The 26,291-nt window shown below is 45.6% G+C and overlaps 1 protein-coding gene across 1 annotated transcript in view; it reads right to left on the bottom strand.

Moving 5' to 3' along the window:
* LOC135536213 (receptor-type tyrosine-protein phosphatase O-like) overlaps positions 1-26,291 on the bottom strand; it is a 139,475-nt gene that overhangs the window by 70,577 nt on the left and 42,607 nt on the right. Inside the window, exons 4-11 of the mRNA XM_064962588.1 lie at positions 26,049-26,204; positions 23,326-23,478; positions 19,840-20,376; positions 19,354-19,515; positions 17,913-18,109; positions 12,117-12,237; positions 2,025-2,218; positions 854-965 (exon numbers count right to left, since the gene is read on the bottom strand). Of these exons, the coding sequence (XP_064818660.1) occupies positions 854-965; positions 2,025-2,218; positions 12,117-12,237; positions 17,913-18,109; positions 19,354-19,515; positions 19,840-20,376; positions 23,326-23,478; positions 26,049-26,204 (1,632 nt within the window). The remainder of the gene's footprint in view (positions 1-853; positions 966-2,024; positions 2,219-12,116; positions 12,238-17,912; positions 18,110-19,353; positions 19,516-19,839; positions 20,377-23,325; positions 23,479-26,048; positions 26,205-26,291) is intronic.

The raw sequence follows: 26,291 nt of genomic DNA, 5'->3' as shown, positions 1-26,291 counted from the left end.
CTATGGGGTGTGTGTGGTGCTATGGGGTGTGTGTGGTGCCATGGGGTGTGTGTGGTGCTATGGGGTGTGTGTGGTGCTATGGGGTGTGTGGTGCCATGGGGTGTGTGGTGCCATGGGGGGTGTGTGGTGCTATGGGGTGTGTGTGGTGCCATGGGGTGTGTGTGGTGCCATGGGGTGTGTGTGGTGCTATGGGGTGTGTGTGGTGCTATGGGGTGTGTGGTGCCATGGGGTGTGTGGTGCCATGGGGTGTGTGGTGCCATGGGGTGTGTGGTGCCATGGGGTGTGTGGTGCCATGGGGTGTGTGGTGCCATGGGGTGTGTGGTGCCATGGTGTGTGTGGTGCTATGGGGTGTGTGGTGCCATGGGGTGTGTGGTGCCATGGGGTGTGTGGTGCCATGGGGTGTGTGGTGCTATGGGGTGTGTGTGTGGTGCTATGGGGTGTGTGGTGCTATGGGGTGTGTGGTGCTATGGGGTGTGTGTGTGGTGCTATGGGGTGTGTGGTGCCATAGTGTGTGTGGTGCTATGGGGTGTGTGTGTGGTGCTATGGGGTGTGTGGTGCCATAGTGTGTGTGGTGCTATGGGGTGTGTGGTGCCATGGGGTGTGTGGTGCCATAGTGTGTGTGGTGCTATGGGGTTTGTGGTGCTATGGGGTGTGTGGTGCTATGGGGTGTGTGGTGCTATGGGGTGTGTGGTGCTATGGGGTGTGTGGTGCTATGGGGTGTGTGGTGCTATGGGGTGTGTGTGGTGCTCTGGGGTGTGTGTGGTGCTATGGGGTGTGTGTGGTGCTATGGGGTGTGTGTGGTGCTATGGGGTGTGTGTGGTGCCATTGTGTGTGTGTGTGTTGTATGTGATACCTGTAACAAAGCTAACAGTAGAGCTGTCACAGCAGCTGAGAGGGGGATCGCCCCACGTCACCATGGTAACACGGAAGTTGTAGTACCAGGCCGGCAACAGATCTGTCACTCTCTGGAGGAGGGAGAGGAGGAGAGATGAAGAGGAGGAGAGAGGGAGAGGAGGAGGGGAGAGGAGGAGAGACAGAGAAACTAATCATTCACTCTCTGGAGTAGGGAGGGAGAGATCTGTTAAAACAGGAGACAACCACAGTACCAGACCAGCAACAGATCTATCTCTCTGGAGTAGGGAGGGAGAGAGGGGAGAGATCTGTTAAAACAGGGGACAACCACAGTACAAGACCAGCAACAGATCTGTCTCTCTCTGGAATAGGGAGGGAGAGATCTGTTAAAACAGGAGACAACCACAGTACCAGACCAGCAACAGATCTATCTCTCTGGAGTAGGGAAGGAGAGATCTGTTAAAACAGGGGACAACCACAGTACCAGACCAGCAACAGATCTGTGTCTCTCTGGAGTAGGGAGGGAGAGAGGGGAGAGATCTGTTAAAACAGGGGACAACCACAGTACAAGACCAGCAACAGATCTGTCTCTCTCTGGAATAGGGAGGGAGAGATCTGTTAAAACAGGGGACAACCACAGTACCAGACCAGCAACAGATCTATCTCTCTGGAGTAGGGAGGGAGAGAGGGGAGAGATCTGTTAAAACAGGGGACAACCACAGTACAAGACCAGCAACAGATCTGTCTCTCTCTGGAATAGGGAGGGAGAGATCTGTTAAAACAGGGGACAACCACAGTACCAGACCAGCAACAGATCTATCTCTCTGGAGTAGGGAGGGAGAGAGGGGAGAGATCTGTTAAAACAGGGGACAACCACAGTACAAGACCAGCAACAGATCTGTCTCTCTCTGGAATAGGGAGGGAGAGATCTGTTAAAACAGGGGACAACCACAGTACCAGACCAGCAACAGATCTATCTCTCTGGAGTAGGGAGGGAGAGAGATGAGAGAAGAGAGAGCTAGAGGAGGGGTGAGCCTAGTGACACACGTCATCTAGCATAAAGTACCACCACAAAACAGTCTGGCTACAACCCTGCTACAGGCAGATAGGCGATTGGCTAAGGCCCTGCGGCAGGTGATTGGCTGGGTCAGGGTCAGGGCGGGACTAGTTACCACGGATGCGATGACTGAGGCGGTAGCAGCGATCTCGTAGTACGTGGTCCACTCGGAGGCCAGCGTGACAGGGTTGAAGAAGAATGTCTGCAGGACGTACTTCCTGAACGCCACGTGGTACGGTCTCTGCCACGACAGGATGACTGCAGTCGGGCTCAGAGGATACACCACCAGCTCCCGCACTCCCGTTGGCTCTGGAGACAGACAGACAAACCAGGCAGCCAATCAGAACCAACATCAGGCTACAGACAGCTGATTCAATTCAAAACAAAAGCAACAAGCTGATTCAGCCAATCCATGATTTGTGTCTGTGTTCCAAATATTACACTATTCCCTATGGGCCCTGGTCTAAAGAAGTGCCCTACCCCTATGGGCCCGGGTCTACAGTAGTGCACTACCCCAATGGGCCCTGGTCTAAAGTAGTGCACTAGCCCTACATAGGGAATAGGGTTATATTTGAGACACCAGCCCAGGTAGTATAGTGCCTGAGAGACCAGGTCTATAATAACAGGTTAGAGACCAGCCCAGGTAGTATAGTGTCTGAGAGACCAGGTCTATAATAACAGGTTAGAGACCAGCCCAGGTAGTATAGTGTCTGAGGGACCAGGTCTATAATAACAGGTTAGAGACCAGCCCAGGTAGTATAGTGTCTGAGACCATGTCTATAATAACAGGTTAGAGACCAGCCCAGGTAGTGTAGTGTCTGAGAAACCAGGTCTATAATAACAGGTTAGAGACCAGCCCAGGTAGTATAGTGTCTGAGGGACCAGGTCTATAATAACAGGTTAGAGACCAGCCCAGGTAGTATAGTGTCTGAGGGACCATGTCTATAATAACAGGTTAGAGACCAGCCCAGGTAGTATAGTGTCTGAGGGACCATGTCTATAATAACAGGTTAGAGACCAGCCCAGGTAGTATAGTGTCTGAGACCATGTCTATAATAACAGGTTAGAGACCAGCCCAGGTAGTATAGTGTCTGAGAGACCATGTCTATAATAACAGGTTAGAGACCAGCCCAGGTAGTATAGTGTCTGAGACCAGGTCTATAATAACAGGTTAGAGACCAGCCCAGGTAGTATAGTGTCTGAGACCAGGTCTATAATAACAGGTTAGAGACCAGCCCAGGTAGTAGAGTGTCTGAGACCATGTCTATAATAACAGGTTAGAGACCAGCCCAGGTAGTATAGTGTCTGAGACCATGTCTATAATAACAGGTTAGAGACCAGCACAGGTAGTATAGTGTCTGAGACCATGTCTATAATAACAGGTTAGAGACCAGCCCAGGTAGTATAGTGTCTGAGAGACCAGGTCTATAATAACAGGTTAGAGACCAGCCCAGGTAGTATAGTGTCTGAGGGACCAGGTCTATAATAACAGGTTAGAGACCAGCCCAGGTAGTATAGTGTCTGAGACCAGGTCTATAATAACAGGTTAGAGACCAGCCCAGGTAGTATAGTGTCTGAGACCAGGTCTATAATAACAGGTTAGAGACCAGCCCAGGTAGTATAGTGTCTGAGACCATGTCTATAATAACAGGTTAGAGACCAGCCCAGGTAGTATAGTGTCTGAGGGACCATGTCTATAATAACAGGTTAGAGACCAGCCCAGGTAGTATAGTGTCTGAGACCATGTCTATAATAACAGGTTAGAGACCAGCCCAGGTAGTATAGTGTCTGAGACCAGGTCTATAATAACAGGTTAGAGACCAGCCCAGGTAGTATAGTGTCTGAGACCAGGTCTATAATAACAGGTTAGAGACCAGCCCAGGTAGTGTAGTGTCTGAGACCAGGTCTATAATAACAGGTTAGAGACCAGCCCAGGTAGTATAGTGTCTGAGACCAGGTCTATAATAACAGGTTAGAGACCAGCCCAGGTAGTATAGTGTCTGAGAGACCAGGTCTATAATAACAGGTTAGAGACCAGCCCAGGTAGTATAGTGTCTGAGACCAGGTCTATAATAACAGGTTAGAGACCAGCCCAGGTAGTATAGTGTCTGAGGGACCAGGTCTATAATAACAGGTTAGAGACCAGCCCAGGTAGTATAGTGTCTGAGAGACCAGGTCTATAATAACAGGTTAGAGACCAGCCCAGGTAGTATAGTGTCTGAGAGACCAGGTCTATAATAACAGGTTAGAGAACCAGCCCAGGTAGTATAGTGTCTGAGACCATGTCTATAATAACAGGTTAGAGACCAGCCCAGGTAGTATAGTGCCTGAGACCATGTCTATAATAACAGGTTAGAGACCAGCCCAGGTAGTATAGTGTCTGAGACCATGTCTATAATAACAGGTTAGAGACCAGCCCAGGTAGTATAGTGTCTGAGACCAGGTCTATAATAACAGGTTAGAGACCAGCCCAGGTAGTATAGTGTCTGAGAGACCAGGTCTATAATAACAGGTTAGAGACCAGCCCAGGTAGTATAGTGTCTGAGAGACCAGGTCTATAATAACAGGTTAGAGACCAGCCCAGGTAGTATAGTGTCTGAGGGACCAGGTCTATAATAACAGGTTAGAGACCAGCCCAGGTAGTATAGTGTCTGAGACCATGTCTATAATAACAGGTTAGAGACCAGCCCAGGTAGTGTAGTGTCTGAGAAACCAGGTCTATAATAACAGGTTAGAGACCAGCCCAGGTAGTATAGTGTCTGAGGGACCAGGTCTATAATAACAGGTTAGAGACCAGCCCAGGTAGTATAGTGTCTGAGGGACCATGTCTATAATAACAGGTTAGAGACCAGCCCAGGTAGTATAGTGTCTGAGGGACCATGTCTATAATAACAGGTTAGAGACCAGCCCAGGTAGTATAGTGTCTGAGACCATGTCTATAATAACAGGTTAGAGACCAGCCCAGGTAGTATAGTGTCTGAGAGACCATGTCTATAATAACAGGTTAGAGACCAGCCCAGGTAGTATAGTGTCTGAGACCAGGTCTGTAATAACAGGTTAGAGACCAGCCCAGGTAGTATAGTGTCTGAGGGACCAGGTCTATAATAACAGGTTAGAGACCAGCCCAGGTAGTATAGTGTCTGAGACCAGGTCTATAATAACAGGTTAGAGACCAGCCCAGGTAGTATAGTGTCTGAGACCATGTCTATAATAACAGGTTAGAGACCAGCCCAGGTAGTATAGTGTCTGAGACCATGTCTATAATAACAGGTTAGAGACCAGCACAGGTAGTATAGTGTCTGAGACCATGTCTATAATAACAGGTTAGAGACCAGCCCAGGTAGTATAGTGTCTGAGAGACCAGGTCTATAATAACAGGTTAGAGACCAGCCCAGGTAGTATAGTGTCTGAGGGACCAGGTCTATAATAACAGGTTAGAGACCAGCCCAGGTAGTATAGTGTCTGAGACCAGGTCTATAATAACAGGTTAGAGACCAGCCCAGGTAGTATAGTGTCTGAGACCAGGTCTATAATAACAGGTTAGAGACCAGCCCAGGTAGTATAGTGTCTGAGACCATGTCTATAATAACAGGTTAGAGACCAGCCCAGGTAGTATAGTGTCTGAGGGACCATGTCTATAATAACAGGTTAGAGACCAGCCCAGGTAGTATAGTGTCTGAGACCATGTCTATAATAACAGGTTAGAGACCAGCCCAGGTAGTATAGTGTCTGAGACCAGGTCTATAATAACAGGTTAGAGACCAGCCCAGGTAGTATAGTGTCTGAGACCAGGTCTATAATAACAGGTTAGAGACCAGCCCAGGTAGTGTAGTGTCTGAGACCAGGTCTATAATAACAGGTTAGAGACCAGCCCAGGTAGTATAGTGTCTGAGACCAGGTCTATAATAACAGGTTAGAGACCAGCCCAGGTAGTATAGTGTCTGAGAGACCAGGTCTATAATAACAGGTTAGAGACCAGCCCAGGTAGTATAGTGTCTGAGACCAGGTCTATAATAACAGGTTAGAGACCAGCCCAGGTAGTATAGTGTCTGAGGGACCAGGTCTATAATAACAGGTTAGAGACCAGCCCAGGTAGTATAGTGTCTGAGAGACCAGGTCTATAATAACAGGTTAGAGACCAGCCCAGGTAGTATAGTGTCTGAGAGACCAGGTCTATAATAACAGGTTAGAGAACCAGCCCAGGTAGTATAGTGTCTGAGACCATGTCTATAATAACAGGTTAGAGACCAGCCCAGGTAGTATAGTGCCTGAGACCATGTCTATAATAACAGGTTAGAGACCAGCCCAGGTAGTATAGTGTCTGAGACCATGTCTATAATAACAGGTTAGAGACCAGCCCAGGTAGTATAGTGTCTGAGACCAGGTCTATAATAACAGGTTAGAGACCAGCCCAGGTAGTATAGTGTCTGAGAGACCAGGTCTATAATAACAGGTTAGAGACCAGCCCAGGTAGTATAGTGTCTGAGAGACCAGGTCTATAATAACAGGTTAGAGACCAGCCCAGGTAGTATAGTGTCTGAGGGACCAGGTCTATAATAACAGGTTAGAGACCAGCCCAGGTAGTATAGTGTCTGAGACCAGGTCTATAATAACAGGTTAGAGACCAGCCCAGGTAGTATAGTGTCTGAGGGACCAGGTCTATAATAACAGGTTAGAGACCAGCCCAGGTAGTATAGTGTCTGAGGGACCATGTCTATAATAACAGGTTAGAGACCAGCCCAGGTAGTATAGTGTCTGAGGGACCATGTCTATAATAACAGGTTAGAGACCAGCCCAGGTAGTATAGTGTCTGAGACCATGTCTATAATAACAGGTTAGAGACCAGCCCAGGTAGTATAGTGTCTGAGAGACCATGTCTATAATAACAGGTTAGAGACCAGCCCAGGTAGTATAGTGTCTGAGACCAGGTCTGTAATAACAGGTTAGAGACCAGCCCAGGTAGTATAGTGTCTGAGGGACCAGGTCTATAATAACAGGTTAGAGACCAGCCCAGGTAGTATAGTGTCTGAGACCAGGTCTATAATAACAGGTTAGAGACCAGCCCAGGTAGTATAGTGTCTGAGACCATGTCTATAAAAACAGGTTAGAGACCAGCCCAGGTAGTATAGTGTCTGAGACCATGTCTATAATAACAGGTTAGAGACCAGCACAGGTAGTATAGTGTCTGAGACCATGTCTATAATAACAGGTTAGAGACCAGCCCAGGTAGTATAGTGTCTGAGAGACCAGGTCTATAATAACAGGTTAGAGACCAGCCCAGGTAGTATAGTGTCTGAGGGACCAGGTCTATAATAACAGGTTAGAGACCAGCCCAGGTAGTATAGTGTCTGAGACCAGGTCTATAATAACAGGTTAGAGACCAGCCCAGGTAGTATAGTGTCTGAGACCAGGTCTATAATAACAGGTTAGAGACCAGCCCAGGTAGTATAGTGTCTGAGACCATGTCTATAATAACAGGTTAGAGACCAGCCCAGGTAGTATAGTGTCTGAGGGACCATGTCTATAATAACAGGTTAGAGACCAGCCCAGGTAGTATAGTGTCTGAGACCATGTCTATAATAACAGGTTAGAGACCAGCCCAGGTAGTATAGTGTCTGAGACCAGGTCTATAATAACAGGTTAGAGACCAGCCCAGGTAGTATAGTGTCTGAGACCAGGTCTATAATAACAGGTTAGAGACCAGCCCAGGTAGTGTAGTGTCTGAGACCAGGTCTATAATAACAGGTTAGAGACCAGCCCAGGTAGTATAGTGTCTGAGACCAGGTCTATAATAACAGGTTAGAGACCAGCCCAGGTAGTATAGTGTCTGAGAGACCAGGTCTATAATAACAGGTTAGAGACCAGCCCAGGTAGTATAGTGTCTGAGACCAGGTCTATAATAACAGGTTAGAGACCAGCCCAGGTAGTATAGTGTCTGAGGGACCAGGTCTATAATAACAGGTTAGAGACCAGCCCAGGTAGTATAGTGTCTGAGAGACCAGGTCTATAATAACAGGTTAGAGACCAGCCCAGGTAGTATAGTGTCTGAGAGACCAGGTCTATAATAACAGGTTAGAGAACCAGCCCAGGTAGTATAGTGTCTGAGACCATGTCTATAATAACAGGTTAGAGACCAGCCCAGGTAGTATAGTGCCTGAGACCATGTCTATAATAACAGGTTAGAGACCAGCCCAGGTAGTATAGTGTCTGAGACCATGTCTATAATAACAGGTTAGAGACCAGCCCAGGTAGTATAGTGTCTGAGACCAGGTCTATAATAACAGGTTAGAGACCAGCCCAGGTAGTATAGTGTCTGAGAGACCAGGTCTATAATAACAGGTTAGAGACCAGCCCAGGTAGTATAGTGTCTGAGAGACCAGGTCTATAATAACAGGTTAGAGACCAGCCCAGGTAGTATAGTGTCTGAGGGACCAGGTCTATAATAACAGGTTAGAGACCAGCCCAGGTAGTATAGTGTCTGAGACCATGTCTATAATAACAGGTTAGAGACCAGCCCAGGTAGTGTAGTGTCTGAGAAACCAGGTCTATAATAACAGGTTAGAGACCAGCCCAGGTAGTATAGTGTCTGAGGGACCAGGTCTATAATAACAGGTTAGAGACCAGCCCAGGTAGTATAGTGTCTGAGGGACCATGTCTATAATAACAGGTTAGAGACCAGCCCAGGTAGTATAGTGTCTGAGGGACCATGTCTATAATAACAGGTTAGAGACCAGCCCAGGTAGTATAGTGTCTGAGACCATGTCTATAATAACAGGTTAGAGACCAGCCCAGGTAGTATAGTGTCTGAGAGACCATGTCTATAATAACAGGTTAGAGACCAGCCCAGGTAGTATAGTGTCTGAGACCAGGTCTGTAATAACAGGTTAGAGACCAGCCCAGGTAGTATAGTGTCTGAGACCAGGTCTATAATAACAGGTTAGAGACCAGCCCAGGTAGTATAGTGTCTGAGACCATGTCTATAATAACAGGTTAGAGACCAGCCCAGGTAGTATAGTGTCTGAGACCATGTCTATAATAACAGGTTAGAGACCAGCACAGGTAGTATAGTGTCTGAGACCATGTCTATAATAACAGGTTAGAGACCAGCCCAGGTAGTATAGTGTCTGAGAGACCAGGTCTATAATAACAGGTTAGAGACCAGCCCAGGTAGTATAGTGTCTGAGGGACCAGGTCTATAATAACAGGTTAGAGACCAGCCCAGGTAGTATAGTGTCTGAGACCAGGTCTATAATAACAGGTTAGAGACCAGCCCAGGTAGTATAGTGTCTGAGACCAGGTCTATAATAACAGGTTAGAGACCAGCCCAGGTAGTATAGTGTCTGAGACCATGTCTATAATAACAGGTTAGAGACCAGCCCAGGTAGTATAGTGTCTGAGGGACCATGTCTATAATAACAGGTTAGAGACCAGCCCAGGTAGTATAGTGTCTGAGACCATGTCTATAATAACAGGTTAGAGACCAGCCCAGGTAGTATAGTGTCTGAGACCAGGTCTATAATAACAGGTTAGAGACCAGCCCAGGTAGTATAGTGTCTGAGACCAGGTCTATAATAACAGGTTAGAGACCAGCCCAGGTAGTGTAGTGTCTGAGACCAGGTCTATAATAACAGGTTAGAGACCAGCCCAGGTAGTATAGTGTCTGAGACCAGGTCTATAATAACAGGTTAGAGACCAGCCCAGGTAGTATAGTGTCTGAGAGACCAGGTCTATAATAACAGGTTAGAGACCAGCCCAGGTAGTATAGTGTCTGAGACCAGGTCTATAATAACAGGTTAGAGACCAGCCCAGGTAGTATAGTGTCTGAGGGACCAGGTCTATAATAACAGGTTAGAGACCAGCCCAGGTAGTATAGTGTCTGAGAGACCAGGTCTATAATAACAGGTTAGAGACCAGCCCAGGTAGTATAGTGTCTGAGAGACCAGGTCTATAATAACAGGTTAGAGAACCAGCCCAGGTAGTATAGTGTCTGAGACCATGTCTATAATAACAGGTTAGAGACCAGCCCAGGTAGTATAGTGCCTGAGACCATGTCTATAATAACAGGTTAGAGACCAGCCCAGGTAGTATAGTGTCTGAGACCATGTCTATAATAACAGGTTAGAGACCAGCCCAGGTAGTATAGTGTCTGAGACCAGGTCTATAATAACAGGTTAGAGACCAGCCCAGGTAGTATAGTGTCTGAGAGACCAGGTCTATAATAACAGGTTAGAGACCAGCCCAGGTAGTATAGTGTCTGAGAGACCAGGTCTATAATAACAGGGTAGAGACCAGCCCAGGTAGTATAGTGTCTGAGACCATGTCTATAATAACAGGTTAGAGACCAGCCCAGGTAGTATAGTGTCTGAGACCAGGTCTAAAATAACAGGGTAGAGACCAGCCCAGGTAGTATAGTGTCTGAGGGACCAGGTCTATAATAACAGGTTAGAGACCAGCCCAGGTAGTATAGTGTCTGAGACCAGGTCTATAATAACAGGTTAGAGACCAGCCCAGGTAGTATAGTGTCTGAGACCAGGTCTATAATAACAGGTTAGAGACCAGCCCAGGTAGTATAGTGTCTGAGACCAGGTCTATAATAACAGGTTAGAGACCAGCCCAGGTAGTGTAGTGTCTGAGAGACCAGGTCTATAATAACAGGTTAGAGACCAGCCCAGGTAGTATAGTGTCTGAGGGACCAGGTCTATAATAACAGGTTAGAGACCAGCCCAGGTAGTATAGTGTCTGAGGGACCAGGTCTATAATAACAGGTTAGAGACCAGCCCAGGTAGTATAGTGCCTGAGACCATGTCTATAAGAACAGGTTAGAGACCAGCCCAGGTAGTATAGTGTCTGAGACCATGTCTATAATAACAGGTTAGAGACCAGCCCAGGTAGTATAGTGTCTGAGAGACCAGGTCTATAATAACAGGTTAGAGACCAGCCCAGGTAGTATAGTGTCTGAGGGACCATGTCTATAATAACAGGTTAGAGACCAGCCCAGGTAGTATAGTGTCTGAGACCAAGTCTATAATAACAGGGTAGAGACCAGCCCAGGTAGTATAGTGTCTGAGGGACCAGGTCTATAATAACAGGTTAGAGACCAGCCCAGGTAGTATAGTGTCTGAGAGACCATGTCTATAATAACAGGTTAGAGACCAGCCCAGGTAGTATAGTGTCTGAGACCAGGTCTATAATAACAGGTTAGAGACCAGCCCAGGTAGTATAGTGTCTGAGACCAGGTCTATAATAACAGGTTAGAGACCAGCCCAGGTAGTATAGTGTCTGAGAGACCAGGTCTATAATAACAGGTTAGAGACCAGCCCAGGTAGTATAGTGTCTGAGACCATGTCTATAATAACAGGTTAGAGACCAGCCCAGGTAGTATAGTGTCTGAGACCAGGTCTATAATAACAGGTTAGAGACCAGCCCAGGTAGTATAGTGTCTGAGACCAGGTCTATAATAACAGGTTAGAGACTAGCCCAGGTAGTATAGTGTCTGAGACCATGTCTATAATAACAGGTTAGAGACCAGCCCATGTAGTATAGTGTCTGAGACCATGTCTATAATAACAGGTTAGAGACCAGCCCAGGTAGTATAGTGTCTGAGGGACCAGGTCTATAATAACAGGTTAGAGACCAGCCCAGGTAGTATAGTGTCTGAGACCAGGTCTATAATAACAGGTTAGAGACCAGCCCAGGTAGTATAGTGCCTGAGAGCAGGTCTATAATAACAGGTTAGAGACCAGCCCAGGTAGTATAGTGTCTGAGAGACCATGTCTATAATAACAGGTTAGAGACCAGCCCAGGTAGTATAGTGTCTGAGAGACCAGGTCTATAATAACAGGTTAGAGACCAGCCCAGGTAGTATAGTGTCTGAGAGACCAGGTCTATAATAACAGGTTAGAGACCAGCCCAGGTAGTATAGTGTCTGAGACCATGTCTATAATAACAGGTTAGAGACCAGCCCAGGTAGTATAGTGTCTGAGACCAGGTCTATAATAACAGGTTAGAGACCAGCCCAGGTAGTATAGTGTCTGAGAGACCATGTCTATAATAACAGGTTAGAGACCAGCCCAGGTAGTATAGTGTCTGAGACCATGTCTATAATAACAGGTTAGAGACCAGCCCAGGTAGTATAGTGTCTGAGGGACCAGGTCTATAATAACAGGGTAGAGACCAGCCCAGGTAGTATAGTGTCTGAGGGACTCACCGATGACTATGATAACAGGTTCGGAAGGAGGACTGATGAGGGGACCGTTAGTATGGTACACCACCACTCTGTACTGGGCACCTGGAGTCAGGTTGGACAGGATGTCACTGGTCGTGTTCTCCTGTAACCAATCACAGGACAGGAACAGGCATCAGGGTGGTTAGTGGTGACAGACTGTATCAGTATATTGATAGGTGGTGATAGACTGTATCAGTATATTGATAGGTGGTGACAGACTGTATCAGTATATTGATAGGTGGTGATAGACTGTATCAGTATATTGATAGGTGGTGACAGACTGTATCAGTGTAGTGATAGGTGGAGATAGACTGTATCAGTATATTGATAGGTGGTGATAGACTGTATCAGTATATTGATAGGTGGTGATAGACTGTATCAGTGTAGTGATAGGTGGAGACAGACTGTATCAGTGTATTGATAGGTGATGATAGACTGTATCAGTATATTGATAGGTGGTGATAGACTGTATCAGTGTGGTGATAGACTGTATCAGTGTATTGATAGGTGGTGACAGACTGTATCAGTATATTGATAGGTGGTGATAGACTGTATCAGTATATTGATAGGTGGTGATAGACTGTATCAGTGTAGTGATAGGTGGTGATAGACTGTATCAGTATATTGATAGGTGGTGATAGACTGTATCAGTATATTGATAGGTGGTGATAGACTGTATCAGTATATTGATAGGTGGAGACAGACTGTATCAGTATATTGATAGGTGGTGATAGACTGTATCAGTATATTGATAGGTGGAGACAGACTGTATCAGTATATTGATAGGTGGTGATAGACTGTATCAGTATATTGATAGGTGGTGATAGACTGTATCAGTATATTGATAGGTGGTGATAGACTGTATCAGTATATTGATAGGTGGTGACAGACTGTATCAGTATATTGATAGGTGGTGATAGACTGTATCAGTATATTGATAGGTGGTGATAGACTGTATCAGTGTAGTGATAGGTGGTGATAGACTGTATCAGTGTAGTGATAGGTGGTGATAGACTGTATCAGTATATTGATAGGTGGTGATAGACTGTATCAGTATATTGATAGGTGGTGACAGACTGTATCAGTGTAGTGATAGGTGGTGATAGACTGTATCAGTATATTGATAGGTGGTGATAGACTGTATCAGTATATTGATAGGTGGTGACAGACTGTATCAGTGTAGTGATAGGTGGTGATAGACTGTATCAGTATATTGATAGGTGGTGATAGACTGTATCAGTATATTGATAGGTGGTGATAGACTGTATCAGTATATTGATAGGTGGTGACAGACTGTATCAGTATATTGATAGGTGGTGATAGACTGTATCAGTATATTGATAGGTGGTGACAGACTGTATCAGTGTAGTGATAGGTGGTGATAGACTGTATCAGTATATTGATAGGTGGTGACAGACTGTATCAGTGTAGTGATAGGTGGTGACAGACTGTATCAGTATATTGATAGGTGGTGACAGACTGTATCAGTGTAGTGATAGGTGGTGACAGACTGTATCAGTATATTGATAGGTGGTGATAGACTGTATCAGTATATTGATAGGTGGTGACAGACTGTATCAGTATATTGATAGGTGGTGACAGACTGTATCAGTATATTGATAGGTGGTGATAGACTGTATCAGTATATTGATAGGTGGTGATAGACTGTATCAGTATATTGATAGGTGGTGATAGACTGTATCAGTATATTGATAGACTGTATCAGTATATTGATAGGTGGTGATAGACTGTATCAGTATATTGATAGACTGTATCAGTATATTGATAGGTGGTGATAGACTGTATCAGTATATTGATAGGTGGTGACAGGCTGTATCAGTATATTGATAGGTGGTGACAGACTGTATCAGTATATTGATAGGTGGTGATAGACTGTATCAGTATATTGATAGGTGGTGATAGACTGTATCAGTATATTGATAGGTGGTGATAGACTGTATCAGTATATTGATAGGTGGTGATAGACTGTATCAGTATATTGATAGGTGGTGACAGACTATCAGTATATTGATAGGTGGTGACAGACTGTATCAGTATATTGATAGGTGGTGACAGACTGTATCAGTATATTGATAGGTGGAGATAGACTGTATCAGTATATTGATAGGTGGTGACAGACTGTATCAGTATATTGATAGGTGGTGATAGACTGTATCAGTATAGTGATAGGTGGTGATAGACTGTATCAGTATATTGATAGGTGGTGATAGACTGTATCAGTATATTGATAGGTGGAGACAGACTGTATCAGTATATTGATAGGTGGTGATAGACTGTATCAGTATATTGATAGGTGGTGATAGACTGTATCAGTATATTGATAGGTGGTGACAGACTGTATCAGTGTGGTGATAGACTGTATCAGTATATTGATAGGTGGTGATAGACTATATCAGTATATTGATAGGTGGTGATAGACTATCAGTATATTGATAGGTGGAGACAGACTGTATCAGTATATTGATAGGTGGTGATAGACTGTATCAGTATATTGATAGGTGGTGATAGACTGTATCAGTATATTGATAGGTGGTGATAGACTGTATCAGTATATTGATAGGTGGTGATAGACTGTATCAGTATATTGATAGGTGGTGACAGACTGTATCAGTATATTGATAGGTGGTGATAGACTGTATCAGTATATTGATAGGTGGTGATAGACTGTATCAGTGTGGTGATAGACTGTATCAGTATATTGATAGGTGGTGATAGACTGTATCAGTGTGGTGACAGACTGTATCAGTATATTGATAGGTGGTGACAGACTGTATCAGTATATTGATAGGTGGTGACAGACTGTATCAGTATATTGATAGGTGGTGATAGACTGTATCAGTATATTGATAGGTGGTGATAGACTGTATCAGTATATTGATAGGTGGAGACAGACTGTATCAGTATATTGATAGGTGGTGATAGACTGTATCAGTATATTGATAGGTGGAGACAGACAGTATCAGTATATTGATAGGTGGTGATAGACTGTATCAATATATTGATAGGTGAACTTTACCAGGTGGTGATAGACTATATCAGTGTGGTGACAGACTGTATCAGTATATTGATAGGTGGTGATAGACTGTATCAGTATATTGATAGGTGGTGATAGACTGTATCAGTATATTGATAGACTGTATCAGTGTGGTGACAGACTGTATCAGTGTGGTGACAGACTGTATCAGTATATTGATAGGTGGTGATAGACTGTATCAGTATATTGATAGGTGGTGATAGACTGTATCAGTATATTGATAGACTATATCAGTGTGGTGACAGACTGTATCAGTATATTGATAGGTGGTGATAGACTGTATCAGTATATTGATAGGTGGTGACAGACTGTATCAGTATATTGATAGGTGGTGATAGACTGTATCAGTATATTGATAGGTGGTGACAGACTGTATCAGTATATTGATAGGTGGTGATAGACTGTATCAGTATATTGATAGGTGGTGACAGACTGTATCAGTATATTGATAGGTGGTGACAGACTGTATCAGTATATTGATAGGTGGTGATAGACTGTATCAGTATATTGATAGGTGGTGACAGACTGTATCAGTATATTGATAGGTGGTGATAGACTGTATCAGTATATTGATAGGTGGTGATAGACTGTATCAGTATATTGATAGGTGGTGATAGACTGTATCAGTATATTGATAGGTGGTGATAGACTGTATCAGTATATTGATAGGTGGTGATAGACTGTATCAGTATATTGATAGGTGGTGATAGACTGTATCAGTATATTGATAGGTGGTGATAGACTGTATCAGTATATTGATAGGTGGTGATAGACTGTATCAGTATATTGATAGGTGGTGATAGACTGTATCAGTATATTGATAGGTGGTGATAGACTGTATCAGTATATTGATAGGTGGAGACAGACTGTATCAGTATATTGATAGGTGGTGATAGACTGTATCAGTATATTGATAGGTGGAGACAGACTGTATCAGTATATTGATAGGTGGTGATAGACTGTATCAGTATATTGATAGGTGAACTTTACCAGGTGGTGAGCGGTGATACACTTTATCAGTTTGTTGTTAGGTAGACTAGCAGGTTAGTTATACAGGGTTGTGAACAGCTATGTAGACTAGTTATAAAGGGTTGTGAACAGCTATGTAGACTAGTTATAAAGTGTTGTGAACAGCTATGTAGACTATCAGGTTAGTTATAAAGGGTTGTAAACAGCTATGTAGACTAGTTATAATGGGTTATGAACAGCTATGTAGACTAGCAGGTTGGTTATAAAGGGTTATGAACAGCTATAGACTAGCAGGTTGGTATAAAGGGTTATGAACAGCTATGTAGACTAGTTGTAAAGGGTTGTGAACAGCTATGTAGACTAGTCATAAAGGGTTGTGAACAGCTATGTAGACTAGTTATAAAGGGTTATGAACAGCTATGTAGACTAGCAGGTTGGTTATAAAGGGTTATGAACAGCTATGTAGACTAGATATAAAGGTTTGTGAACAGCTATGTAGACTAGTTATAAAGTGTTGTGAACAGCTATGTAGACTATCAGGTTAGTTATAAAGGGTTGCAAACAGCTATGTACACTAGTTATAAAGGGTTGTGAACAGCTATGTAGACTAGCAGGTTGGCTATAAAAGGTTGTGAACAGCTATGTAGACTAGCAGGTTGGTTATAAAGGGTTGTGAACAGCTATGTAGACTAGCAGGTTGGTTATAAAGGGTTATGAACAGCTATGTAGACTAGTTTTAACGGATTATGAACAGCTATGTAGACTAGCAGGTTGGTTATAAAGGGTTATGAACAGCTATGTAGACTAGCAGGTTGGTTATAAAGGGTTGTGAAACAGCTATGTAGACTTGCAGGTTGGTTATAAAGGGTTGTGAAACAGCTATGTAGACAAGCAGGTTGGTTATAAAGGGTTGTGAAACAGCTATGTAGACTAGTTATACAGGGTTGTGAACAGCTATGTAGACTAGTTATAAAGGGTTGTAAACAGCTATGTAACTAGTTATAAAGGGTTATGAACAGCTATAGACTAGCAGGTTGGTTATAAAGGGTTATGAACAGCTATGTAGACTAGTTATAAAGGGTTATGAACAGCTATGTAGACTAGCAGGTTGATTATAAAGGGTTATGAACAGCTATGTAGACTAGCAGGTTGATTATAAAGGGTTATGAACAGCTATGTAGACTAGCATGTTAGTTATAAAGGGTTACGAACAGCTATAGACTAGCAGGTTAGTTATAAAGGGTTACGAACAGCTATAGACTAGCAGGTTAGTTATAAAGGGTTATGAACAGCTATAGACTAGCATGTTAGTTATAAAGGGTTATGAACAGCTATGTAGACTAGCAGGTTGATTATAAAGTGTTATGAACAGCTATAGACTAGCAGGTTGGTTATAAAGGGTTATGAACAGCTATAGACTAGCAGGTTGGTTATAAAGGGTTATGAACAGCTATGTAGACTAGCAGGTTGGTTATAAAGGGTTACGAACAGCTATAGACTAGCAGGTTAGTTATAAAGGGTTACGAACAGCTATAGACTAGCAGGTTGATTATAAAGGGTTATGAACAGCTATAGACTAGCAGGTTAGTTGTAAAGGGTTATGAACAGCTATAGACTAGCAGGTTGATTATAAAGGGTTATGAACAGCTATAGACTAGCAGGTTAGTTATAAAGGGTTACGAACAGCTATAGACTAGCAGGTTGGTTATAAAGGGTTACGAACAGCTATAGACGAGCAGGTTAGTTAGTCTCACCTCACTGCAGTATGTGTTCTCCATGCGTTGGCTGAGGCTGGGTCGGAGGCAGGTCAGGGACAGGACTGACACCAGGCTGCCGTTGTGGCTCTCAGAGGACAGGGCCCAGGACACCACTGCAGTACTGGAGCCCAGCAGCCTGATGCTGACACCCTGGGGCCGCTCCTGGGGCTGCTCCAGCACCTCTCCACTGGGGCCTGGGGCAATCAATGGTGGTTTTGGGGATTTATTGGACAATTAGAACATATACAGTAAAACACAGAATTTCAGTGTCAGGGTTAGGGTCAGGATCAGTGATAGGGTCAGGGTCGGTGTTTGGGTCAGGGTTAGGGTCAGTGTTTGGGTCAGTGTTAGGGTTAGTGTTTGGGTCAGGGTTAGAGTCAGGGTCAGGGTTAGGGTTAGAGTCAGGGTTAGGATCAATGTTAGGGTCAGTGTTAGGGTCAATGTTTGGGTCAGTGTTTGGGTCAGTGTTAAGGTCAGTGTCTGGGTCAGTGTCAGTGTTAGGGTCAATGTTTGGGTCAGGGTTAGAGTCAGGGTCAGTGTTAGGGTTAGAGTCAGGGTTAGGATCAATGTTAGGGTCAGTGTTTGGGTCAGTGTTAAGGTCAGTGTCTGGGTCAGTGTCAGTGTTAGGGTCAATGTTTGGGTCAGGGTTAGAGTCAGGGTCAGTGTTAGGGTTAGAGTCAGGGTTAGGATCAATGTTAGGGTCAGTGTTTGGGTCAGTGTTAAGGTCAGTGTCTGGGTCAGTGTCAGTGTTAGGGTCAATGTTTGGGTCAGGGTTAGAGTCAGGGTCAGTGTTAGGGTTAGAGTCAGGGTTAGGATCAATGTTAGGGTCAGTGTTAGGGTCAGTGTTAGGGTCAGTGTCTGGGTCAGTGTTAGGGTCAGTGTTTGGGTCAGTGTTAAGGTCAGTGTCTGGGACAGTGTCAGTGTTCGGGTCAGGCTATACATACTGAGATAGAAGGTGAGCCCTGTATACGCGATGCTCTCCCTGGCCTCCAGTGTCAGTGTCTGGGTCAGTGTCTCAGTGTTCGGGTCAGGCTATACATACTGAGATAGAAGGTGAGCCCTGTATACGCGATGCTCTCCCTGGCCTCCAGTGTCTGGGTCAGTGTCTGGGTCAGTGTCAGTGTTCGGGTCAGGCTATACATACTGAGATAGAAGGTGAGCCCTGTATACGCGATGCTCTCCCTGGCCTCCAGTGTCTGGGTCAGTGTCAGTGTCTGGGTCAGTGTCTGGGTCAGTGTTCGGGTCAGGCTATACATACTGAGATAGAAGGTGAGCCCTGTATACGCGATGCTCTCCCTGGCCTCCAGTGTCTGGGTCAGTGTCAGTGTTCGGGTCAGGCTATACATACTGAGATAGAAGGTGAGCCCTGTATACGCGATGCTCTCCCTGGCCTCCAGTGTCTGGGTCAGTGTCAGTGTTCGGGTCAGGCTATACATACTGAGATAGAAGCTGAGCCCTGTATACGCGATGCTCTCCCTGGCCTCACAGTCTCCCGCGGAGCTCAGTGTGGTGACCTGGACTCTGTAGGTACCAGGCTCTGTCAGCTCCGTGAAGAACTCATGAGTGTTCTCATCCACGGTGGCCGTCTCTGTAGAGTTACCTGAGGACGGGGAGACAGGGCTCAGAGAGGTCGAAACAGCACAGGTCACAACAGATACCATTCAGCTATTACCTTCATCTGACAACATAGGAGCCCTTACTCCAGGAATACTGATCTAGGATCAGGTCATAACAAATACCATTTAGCGATTACCTTCATCTGACAACATAGGAGCCCTTACTCCAGGAATACTGATCTAGGATCAGTCTCATTCATTATGATCTAACAGGCAAAAAGTAATTCCAATATCAGCACTCCTTTTCTGAGAGTCTTTGTGAATGTGGTCTTGGTTCTTATTGTCCACCGTAGCGGCCTTTAGCTTACCGTCTCTGTAGATGTAGACGTTGAAACCGTCGTATGTGGTGGGGGGTCGGGGGGGTAGCCAGCGTAGCTCCAGCAGTATGGGGGGAAAGCGGGTGGGGGTGACGGAGATCTCTGGGGGCAGGCTCATGGCAGAGCCCGGCTCATTGGAGTCCTCATACTCTGGAACCACCGCGTTCACAAACTCCTCCTCTCCATCCGTAGGGGAGGGACTACCGTTGGGCTCCGGCCAATAGGGCTGCGTGGCGGTCTCTTCTTCTGTGTTGTTAGTGTTAGAGATAGAGGTGGCATAGCCTGTCGAGCTGTTGGAGCCCTGAGGGGCGGAGCTGTAGGAGACCTGGGTGGTTCCGCCCACCACCTCCTCTGAGATCACTTCCTGTATCTCCTGGTTCTCCTGTAATTCCTGTTCCTCTATGAGGGGGACATCCCGCGCCCGCCGGGGCGTGTCCTGGGTCACCTCGGAGCTAGGGACCCCCCCTGGTAGCACCCTCTGGCTGAGTGGTACGATCTTATGGGAGATGTTGAGGGGAGGGTTGGGCACTGCAGTGAAACACAAACATTAGTATTAGCTTGCCATCTCCATAGAAATGCAGGTACAAATCTGTCCTTCTGTCCTTCATTGAAAAACATAATGTGTTCTTAACTGACTTACCTAGTTAAGTAAAGGTAAAATAAATAAAAAGTTCAATAACATTCTCATGGGGTATGTAGTTAGTTACCTGTCCTGTGTTGCCAGGACTCATGGGGTATGTAGTTAGTTACCTGTCCTGTGTTGCCAGGACTCATGGGGTATGTAGTTAGTTACCTGTCCTGTGTTGCCAGGACTCATGGGGTATGTAGTAGTTACCTGTCCTGTGTTGCCAGGACTCATGGGGTATGTAGTTAGTTACCTGTCCTGTGTTGCCAGGACTCATGGGGTATGTAGTTAGTTACCTGTCCTGTGGGGTATATAGTAGCTACCTGTCCTGTGGGGTATATAGTAGCTACCTGTCCTGTGGGGTATATAGTATCTACCTGTCCTGTGGGGTATATAGTAGCTACCTGTCCTGTGTTGCCAGGGATCATGGGTATATAGTAGCTACCTGTCCTGTGGGGTATATAGTAGCTACCTGTCCTGTGTTGCCAGGGTTCATGGGTATATAGTAGCTACCTGTCATGTGTTGCCAGGGTTCATGGGTATATAGTAGCTACCTGTCATGTGTTGCCAGGGTTCATGGGTATATAGTAGCTACCTGTCCTGTGTTGCCAGGGTTCATGGGTATATAGTAGCTACCTGTCCTGTGGGGTATATAGTAGCTACCTGTCATGTGTTGCCAGGGTTCATGGGTATATAGTAGCTACCTGTCATGTGTTGCCAGGGTTCATGGGTATATAGTAGCTACCTGTCCTGTGTTGCCAGGGTTCATGGGTATATAGTAGCTACCTGTCCTGTGTTGCCAGGACTCATGGGGTGTGGGGTATATAGTATCTACCTGTCCTGTGTTGCCAGGGTTCATGGGTATATAGTAGCTACCTGTCCTGTGGGGTATATAGTAGCTACCTGTCCTGTGGGGTATATAGTAGCTACCTGTCCTGTGGGGTATATAGTAGCTACCTGTCCTGTGTTGCCAGGGTTCATGGGTATATAGTAGCTACCTGTCCTGTGTTGCCAGGGTTCATGGGTATATAGTAGCTACCTGTCCTGTGGGGTATATAGTATGTACCTGTCCTGTGGGGTATATAGTATCTACCTGTCCTGTGTTGCCGGGGTTCATGGGTATATAGTAGCTACCTGTCCTGTGTTGCCAGGGTTCATGGGTATATAGTAGCTACCTGTCATGTGTTGCCAGGGTTCATGGGTATATAGTAGCTACCTGTCATGTGTTGCCAGGGTTCATGGGTATATAGTAGCTACCTGTCCTGTGTTGCCAGGGTTCATGGGTATATAGTAGCTACAGGGCCTTGCGAAAGTATTCGGCCCCCTTGAACTTTGCGACCTTTTGCCACATTTCAGGCTTCAAACATAAAGGTATAAAACTGTATTTTTTTGTGAAGTATCAACAACATGTGGGACACAGTCATGAAGTGGAACGACATTTATTGGATATTTCAAACTTTTTTAACAAATCAAAAACTGAAAAATTGGGCATGCAAAATTATTCAGCCCCCTTAAGTTAATACTTTGTAGCGCCACCTTTTGCTGCGATTACAGCTGTAAGTCGGATGGAGAGCATTTGTGAACAGCAGTTTTCAGTTCTTTCCACAGATTCTCGATTGGTTTCAGGTCTGGACTTTGACTTGGCCATTCTAACACCTGGATATGTTTATTTTTGAACCAATCCATTGTAGATTTTGCTTTATGTTTTGGATCATTGTCTTGTTGGAAGACAAATCTCCGTCCCAGTCTCAGGTCTTTTGCAGACTCCATCAGGTTTTCTTCCAGAATGGTCATGTATATGGCTCCATCCATCTTCCCATCAATTTTAACCATCTTCCCTGTCCCTGCTGAAGAAAAGCAGACCCAAACCATGATGCTGCCACCACCATGTTTGACAGTGGGGATGCTGTGTTCAGGGTGATGAGCTGTGTTGCTTTTACGCCAAACATAACGTTTTGCATTGTAGCCAAAAAGTTCAATTTTGGTTTCATCTGACCAGAGCACCTTCTCTCCCAGGTGGCTTGTGGCAAACTTTAAACAACACGTTTTATGGATATCTTTAAGAAATGGCTTTCTTCTTGCCACTCTTCCATAAAGGCCAGATTTGTGCAACATACGACTGATTGTTGTCCTATGGACAGAGTCTCCCACCTCAGCTGTAGATCTCTGCAGTTCATCCAGAGTGATCATGGGCCTCTTGGCTGCATCTCTGATCAGTCTTCTCCTTGTATGAGCTGAAAGTTTAGAGGGACGGCCAGGTCTTGGTAGATTTGCAGTGGTCTGATACTCCTTCCATTTCAATATTATCGCTTGCACAGTGCTCCTTGGGATGTTTAAAGCTTGGGAAATCTTTTTGTATCCAAATCCGGCTTTAAACTTCTTCACAACAGTATCTCGGACCTGCCTGGTGTGTTCCTTGTTCTTCATGATGCTCTCTGCGCTTTTAACGGACCTCTGAGACTACCACAGTGCAGGTGCATTTATACGGAGACTTGATTACACACAGGTGGATTGTATTTATCATCATTAGTCATTTAGGTCAACATTGGATCATTCAGAGATCCTCACTGAACTTCTGGAGAGAGTTTGCTGCACTGAAAGTAAAGGGGCTAAATAATTTTGCACGCCCATTTTTTTTTGTTAAAGAAGTTTGAAATATCCAATAAATGTCGTTCCACTTCATGATTGTGTCCCACTTGTTGTTGATTCTTCACAAAAAAATAAAGTTTTATATCTTTATGTTTGAAGCCTGAAATGTGGCAAAAGGTCGCAAAGTTCAAGGGGGCCGAATACTTTCGCAAGGCACTGTACCTGTCCTGTGTTGCCGGGAATCATGGGTATATAGTAGCTACCTGTCCTGTGTTGCCAGGGTTCATGGGTCAGGTCGCTGCGTCGGACCAGTGTGGTTCTGTTGACTGTAGCTTCAGAGATCAGCTGGAAGGAGATGTTGCTGTAACACGTCCCAGGGAGCCAGTGTTTAAACACAGTCTTTCCCTTATAGAAGTCTAGAACACAGAACAGTCTTTCCTTTATAGAGGTCTAGAACACAGAACAGTCTTTCCTTTATAGGGGTCTAGAACACAGAACAGTCTTTCCTTTATAGAGGTCTAGAACACAGAACAGTCTTTCCTTTATAGGGGTCTAGAACACAGAACAGTCTTTCCTTTATAGAGGTCTAGAACACAGAACAGTCTTTCCGTATAGAGGTCTAGAACACAGAACAGTCTTTCCTTTATAGAGGTCTAGAACACAGAACAGTCTTCCCTTTATAGAGGTCTAGAACACAGAACAGTCTTCCCTTTATAGAGGTCTAGAACACTGAACAGTCTTTCCTTTATAGAGGTCTAGAACACAGAACAGTCTTTCCTTTATAGAGGTCTAGAACACATAACAGTCTTTCCTTTATAGAGGTTTAGAACACAGAACAGTCTTTCCTTTATAGAGGTCTAGAACACAGAACAGTCTTCCCTTTATAGAAGACCTATATAAGATCTATAACACAGAACATAACAGTCTGCTTTATATAAATTTGAGGACAGAACACATAAGTCTTCAACTTGTGTCTGTGAACAAGAAACATTGAAGTCTGATCGGTGGGCCTGCCCCCGAATATGACCTAATACAGACCTGCTCAACTCAGTGGATCCAACTCAAATAAGTCAACACTGAACTGTCCAGAACGGGCTAGTCAGCTACACCTGTTGTTCCAGTCTGTCCAGAACGGGCTAGTCAGCTACACCTGTTGTTCCAGTCTGTCCAGAACGGGCTCGTCAGCTACACCTGTTGTTCGTCTGTCCAGAACGGGCTCGTCAGCTACACCTGTTGTTCCAGTCTGTCCAGAACGGGCTCGTCAGCTACACCTGTTGTTCCAGTCTGCCCAGAACGGGCTAGTCAGCTACACCTGTTGTTCCAGTCTGCCCAGAACGGGCTAGTCAGCTACACCTGTTGTTCCAGTCTGCCCAGAACGGGCTAGTCAGCTACACCTGTTGTTCCAGTCTGTCCAGAACGGGCTAGTCAGCTACACCTGTTGTTCCAGTCTGTCCAGAACGGGCTAGACAGCTACACCTGTTGTTCCAGTCGGTCTAGAACGGGCTAGTCAGCTACACCTGTTGTTCCAGTCTGTCTAGAACGGGCTAGTCAACTATACCTGTTGTTCCAGTCTGTCCAGAACGGGCTAGTCAGCTACACCCGTTGTTCCAGTCTGCCCAGAACGGGCTAGACAGCTACACCTGTTGTTCCAGTCTGTCCAGAACGGGCTAGTCAGCTACACCTGTTGTTCCAGTCTGTCCAGAACGGGCTAGACAGCTACACCTGTTGTTCCAGTCGGTCTAGAACGGGCTAGTCAGCTACACCTGTTGTTCCAGTCTGTCTAGAACGGGCTAGTCAACTATACCTGTTGTTCCAGTCTGTCCAGAACGGGCTAGTCAGCTACACCCGTTGTTCCAGTCTGCCCAGAACGGGCTAGACAGCTACACCTGTTGTTCCAGTCTGTCCAGAACGGGCTAGTCAGCTACACCTGTTGTTCCAGTCTGTCCAGAACGGGCTAGACAGCTACACCTGTTGTTCCAGTCGGTCTAGAACAGGCTAGTCAGCTACACCTGTTGTTCCAGTCTGTCTAGAACGGGCTAGTCAACTATACCTGTTGTTCCAGTCTGTCCAGAACGGGCTAGTCAGCTACACCCGTTGTTCCAGTCTGCCCAGAACGGGCTAGACAGCTACACCCGTTGTTCCAGTCTGTCCAGAACGGGCTAGTCAGCTACACCTGTTGTTCCAGTCTGTCCAGAACGGGCTAGTCAACTACACCTGTTGTTCCAGTCTGTCCAGAACAGGCTAGTCAGCTACACCTGTTGTTCCAGTCTGTCCAGAACGGGCTAGTCAGCTACACCTGTTGTTCCAGTCTGTCTAGAACAGACTAGTCAGCTACACCTGTTGTTCCAGTCTGTCTAGAACGGGCTAGTCAGCTACACCTGTTGTTCCAGTCTGTCTAGAACGGGCTAGTCAGCTACACCTGTTGTTCCAGTCTGTCTAGAACGGGCTAGTCAGCTACACCTGTTGTTCCAGTCTGTCCAGAACGGGCTACTCAGCTACACCTGTTGTTCCAGTCTGTCCAGAACGGGCTAGACAGCTACACCTGTTGTTCCAGTCTGTCTAGAACGGGCTAGTCAGCTACACCTGTTGTTCCAGTCTGTCTAGAACGGGCTAGTCAGCTACACCTGTTGTTCCAGTCTGTCCAGAACGGGCTAGTCAGCTACACCTGTTGTTCCAGTCTGTCCAGAACGGGCTAGTCAGCTCCACCTGTTGTTCCAGTCTGTCCAGAACGGGCTAGTCAGCTACACCTGTTGTTCCAGTCTGTCCAGAACGGGCTACTCAGCTACACCTGTTGTTCCAGTCTGTCCAGAACGGGCTAGTCAGCTACACCTGTTGTTCCAGTCTGCCCAGAACGGGCTAGTCAGCTACACCTGTTGTTCCAGTCTGTCCAGAACGGGCTAGTCAGCTACACCTGTTGTTCCAGTCTGTCCAGAACGGGCTAGTCAGCTACACCTGTTGTTCCAGTCTGTCCAGCCAGAGGCCTCACCTTTATAGAGCATGGATCTCTGCTCCCGGCCCTCTGCGTAGCTGATGTTGACCCGACTGAAGATGTTGTTCTCTGGGGAGCTGATCTCAAACACCACACCTGTCTCTGGAGCCTCTCGGTAGTCTGTGATCACCACACTGTCCACCGGACGCGGCTCTGCGGGGGACAGACGGACAACAGACCTGACTGACTACCTGGTCAGGGGCACAACAACCACTACAACCTCCACAGTGAAGAATGGGA

The sequence above is a fragment of the Oncorhynchus masou genome, unplaced genomic scaffold (assembly GCF_036934945.1).
Source record: "Oncorhynchus masou masou isolate Uvic2021 unplaced genomic scaffold, UVic_Omas_1.1 unplaced_scaffold_575, whole genome shotgun sequence".
In the NCBI taxonomy this organism is placed as follows: Eukaryota; Metazoa; Chordata; class Actinopteri; order Salmoniformes; family Salmonidae; genus Oncorhynchus; species Oncorhynchus masou.
The sequence above is the reverse complement of the archived record's forward strand: the minus strand, read 5'-3'. Positions and strand labels throughout refer to the sequence as shown.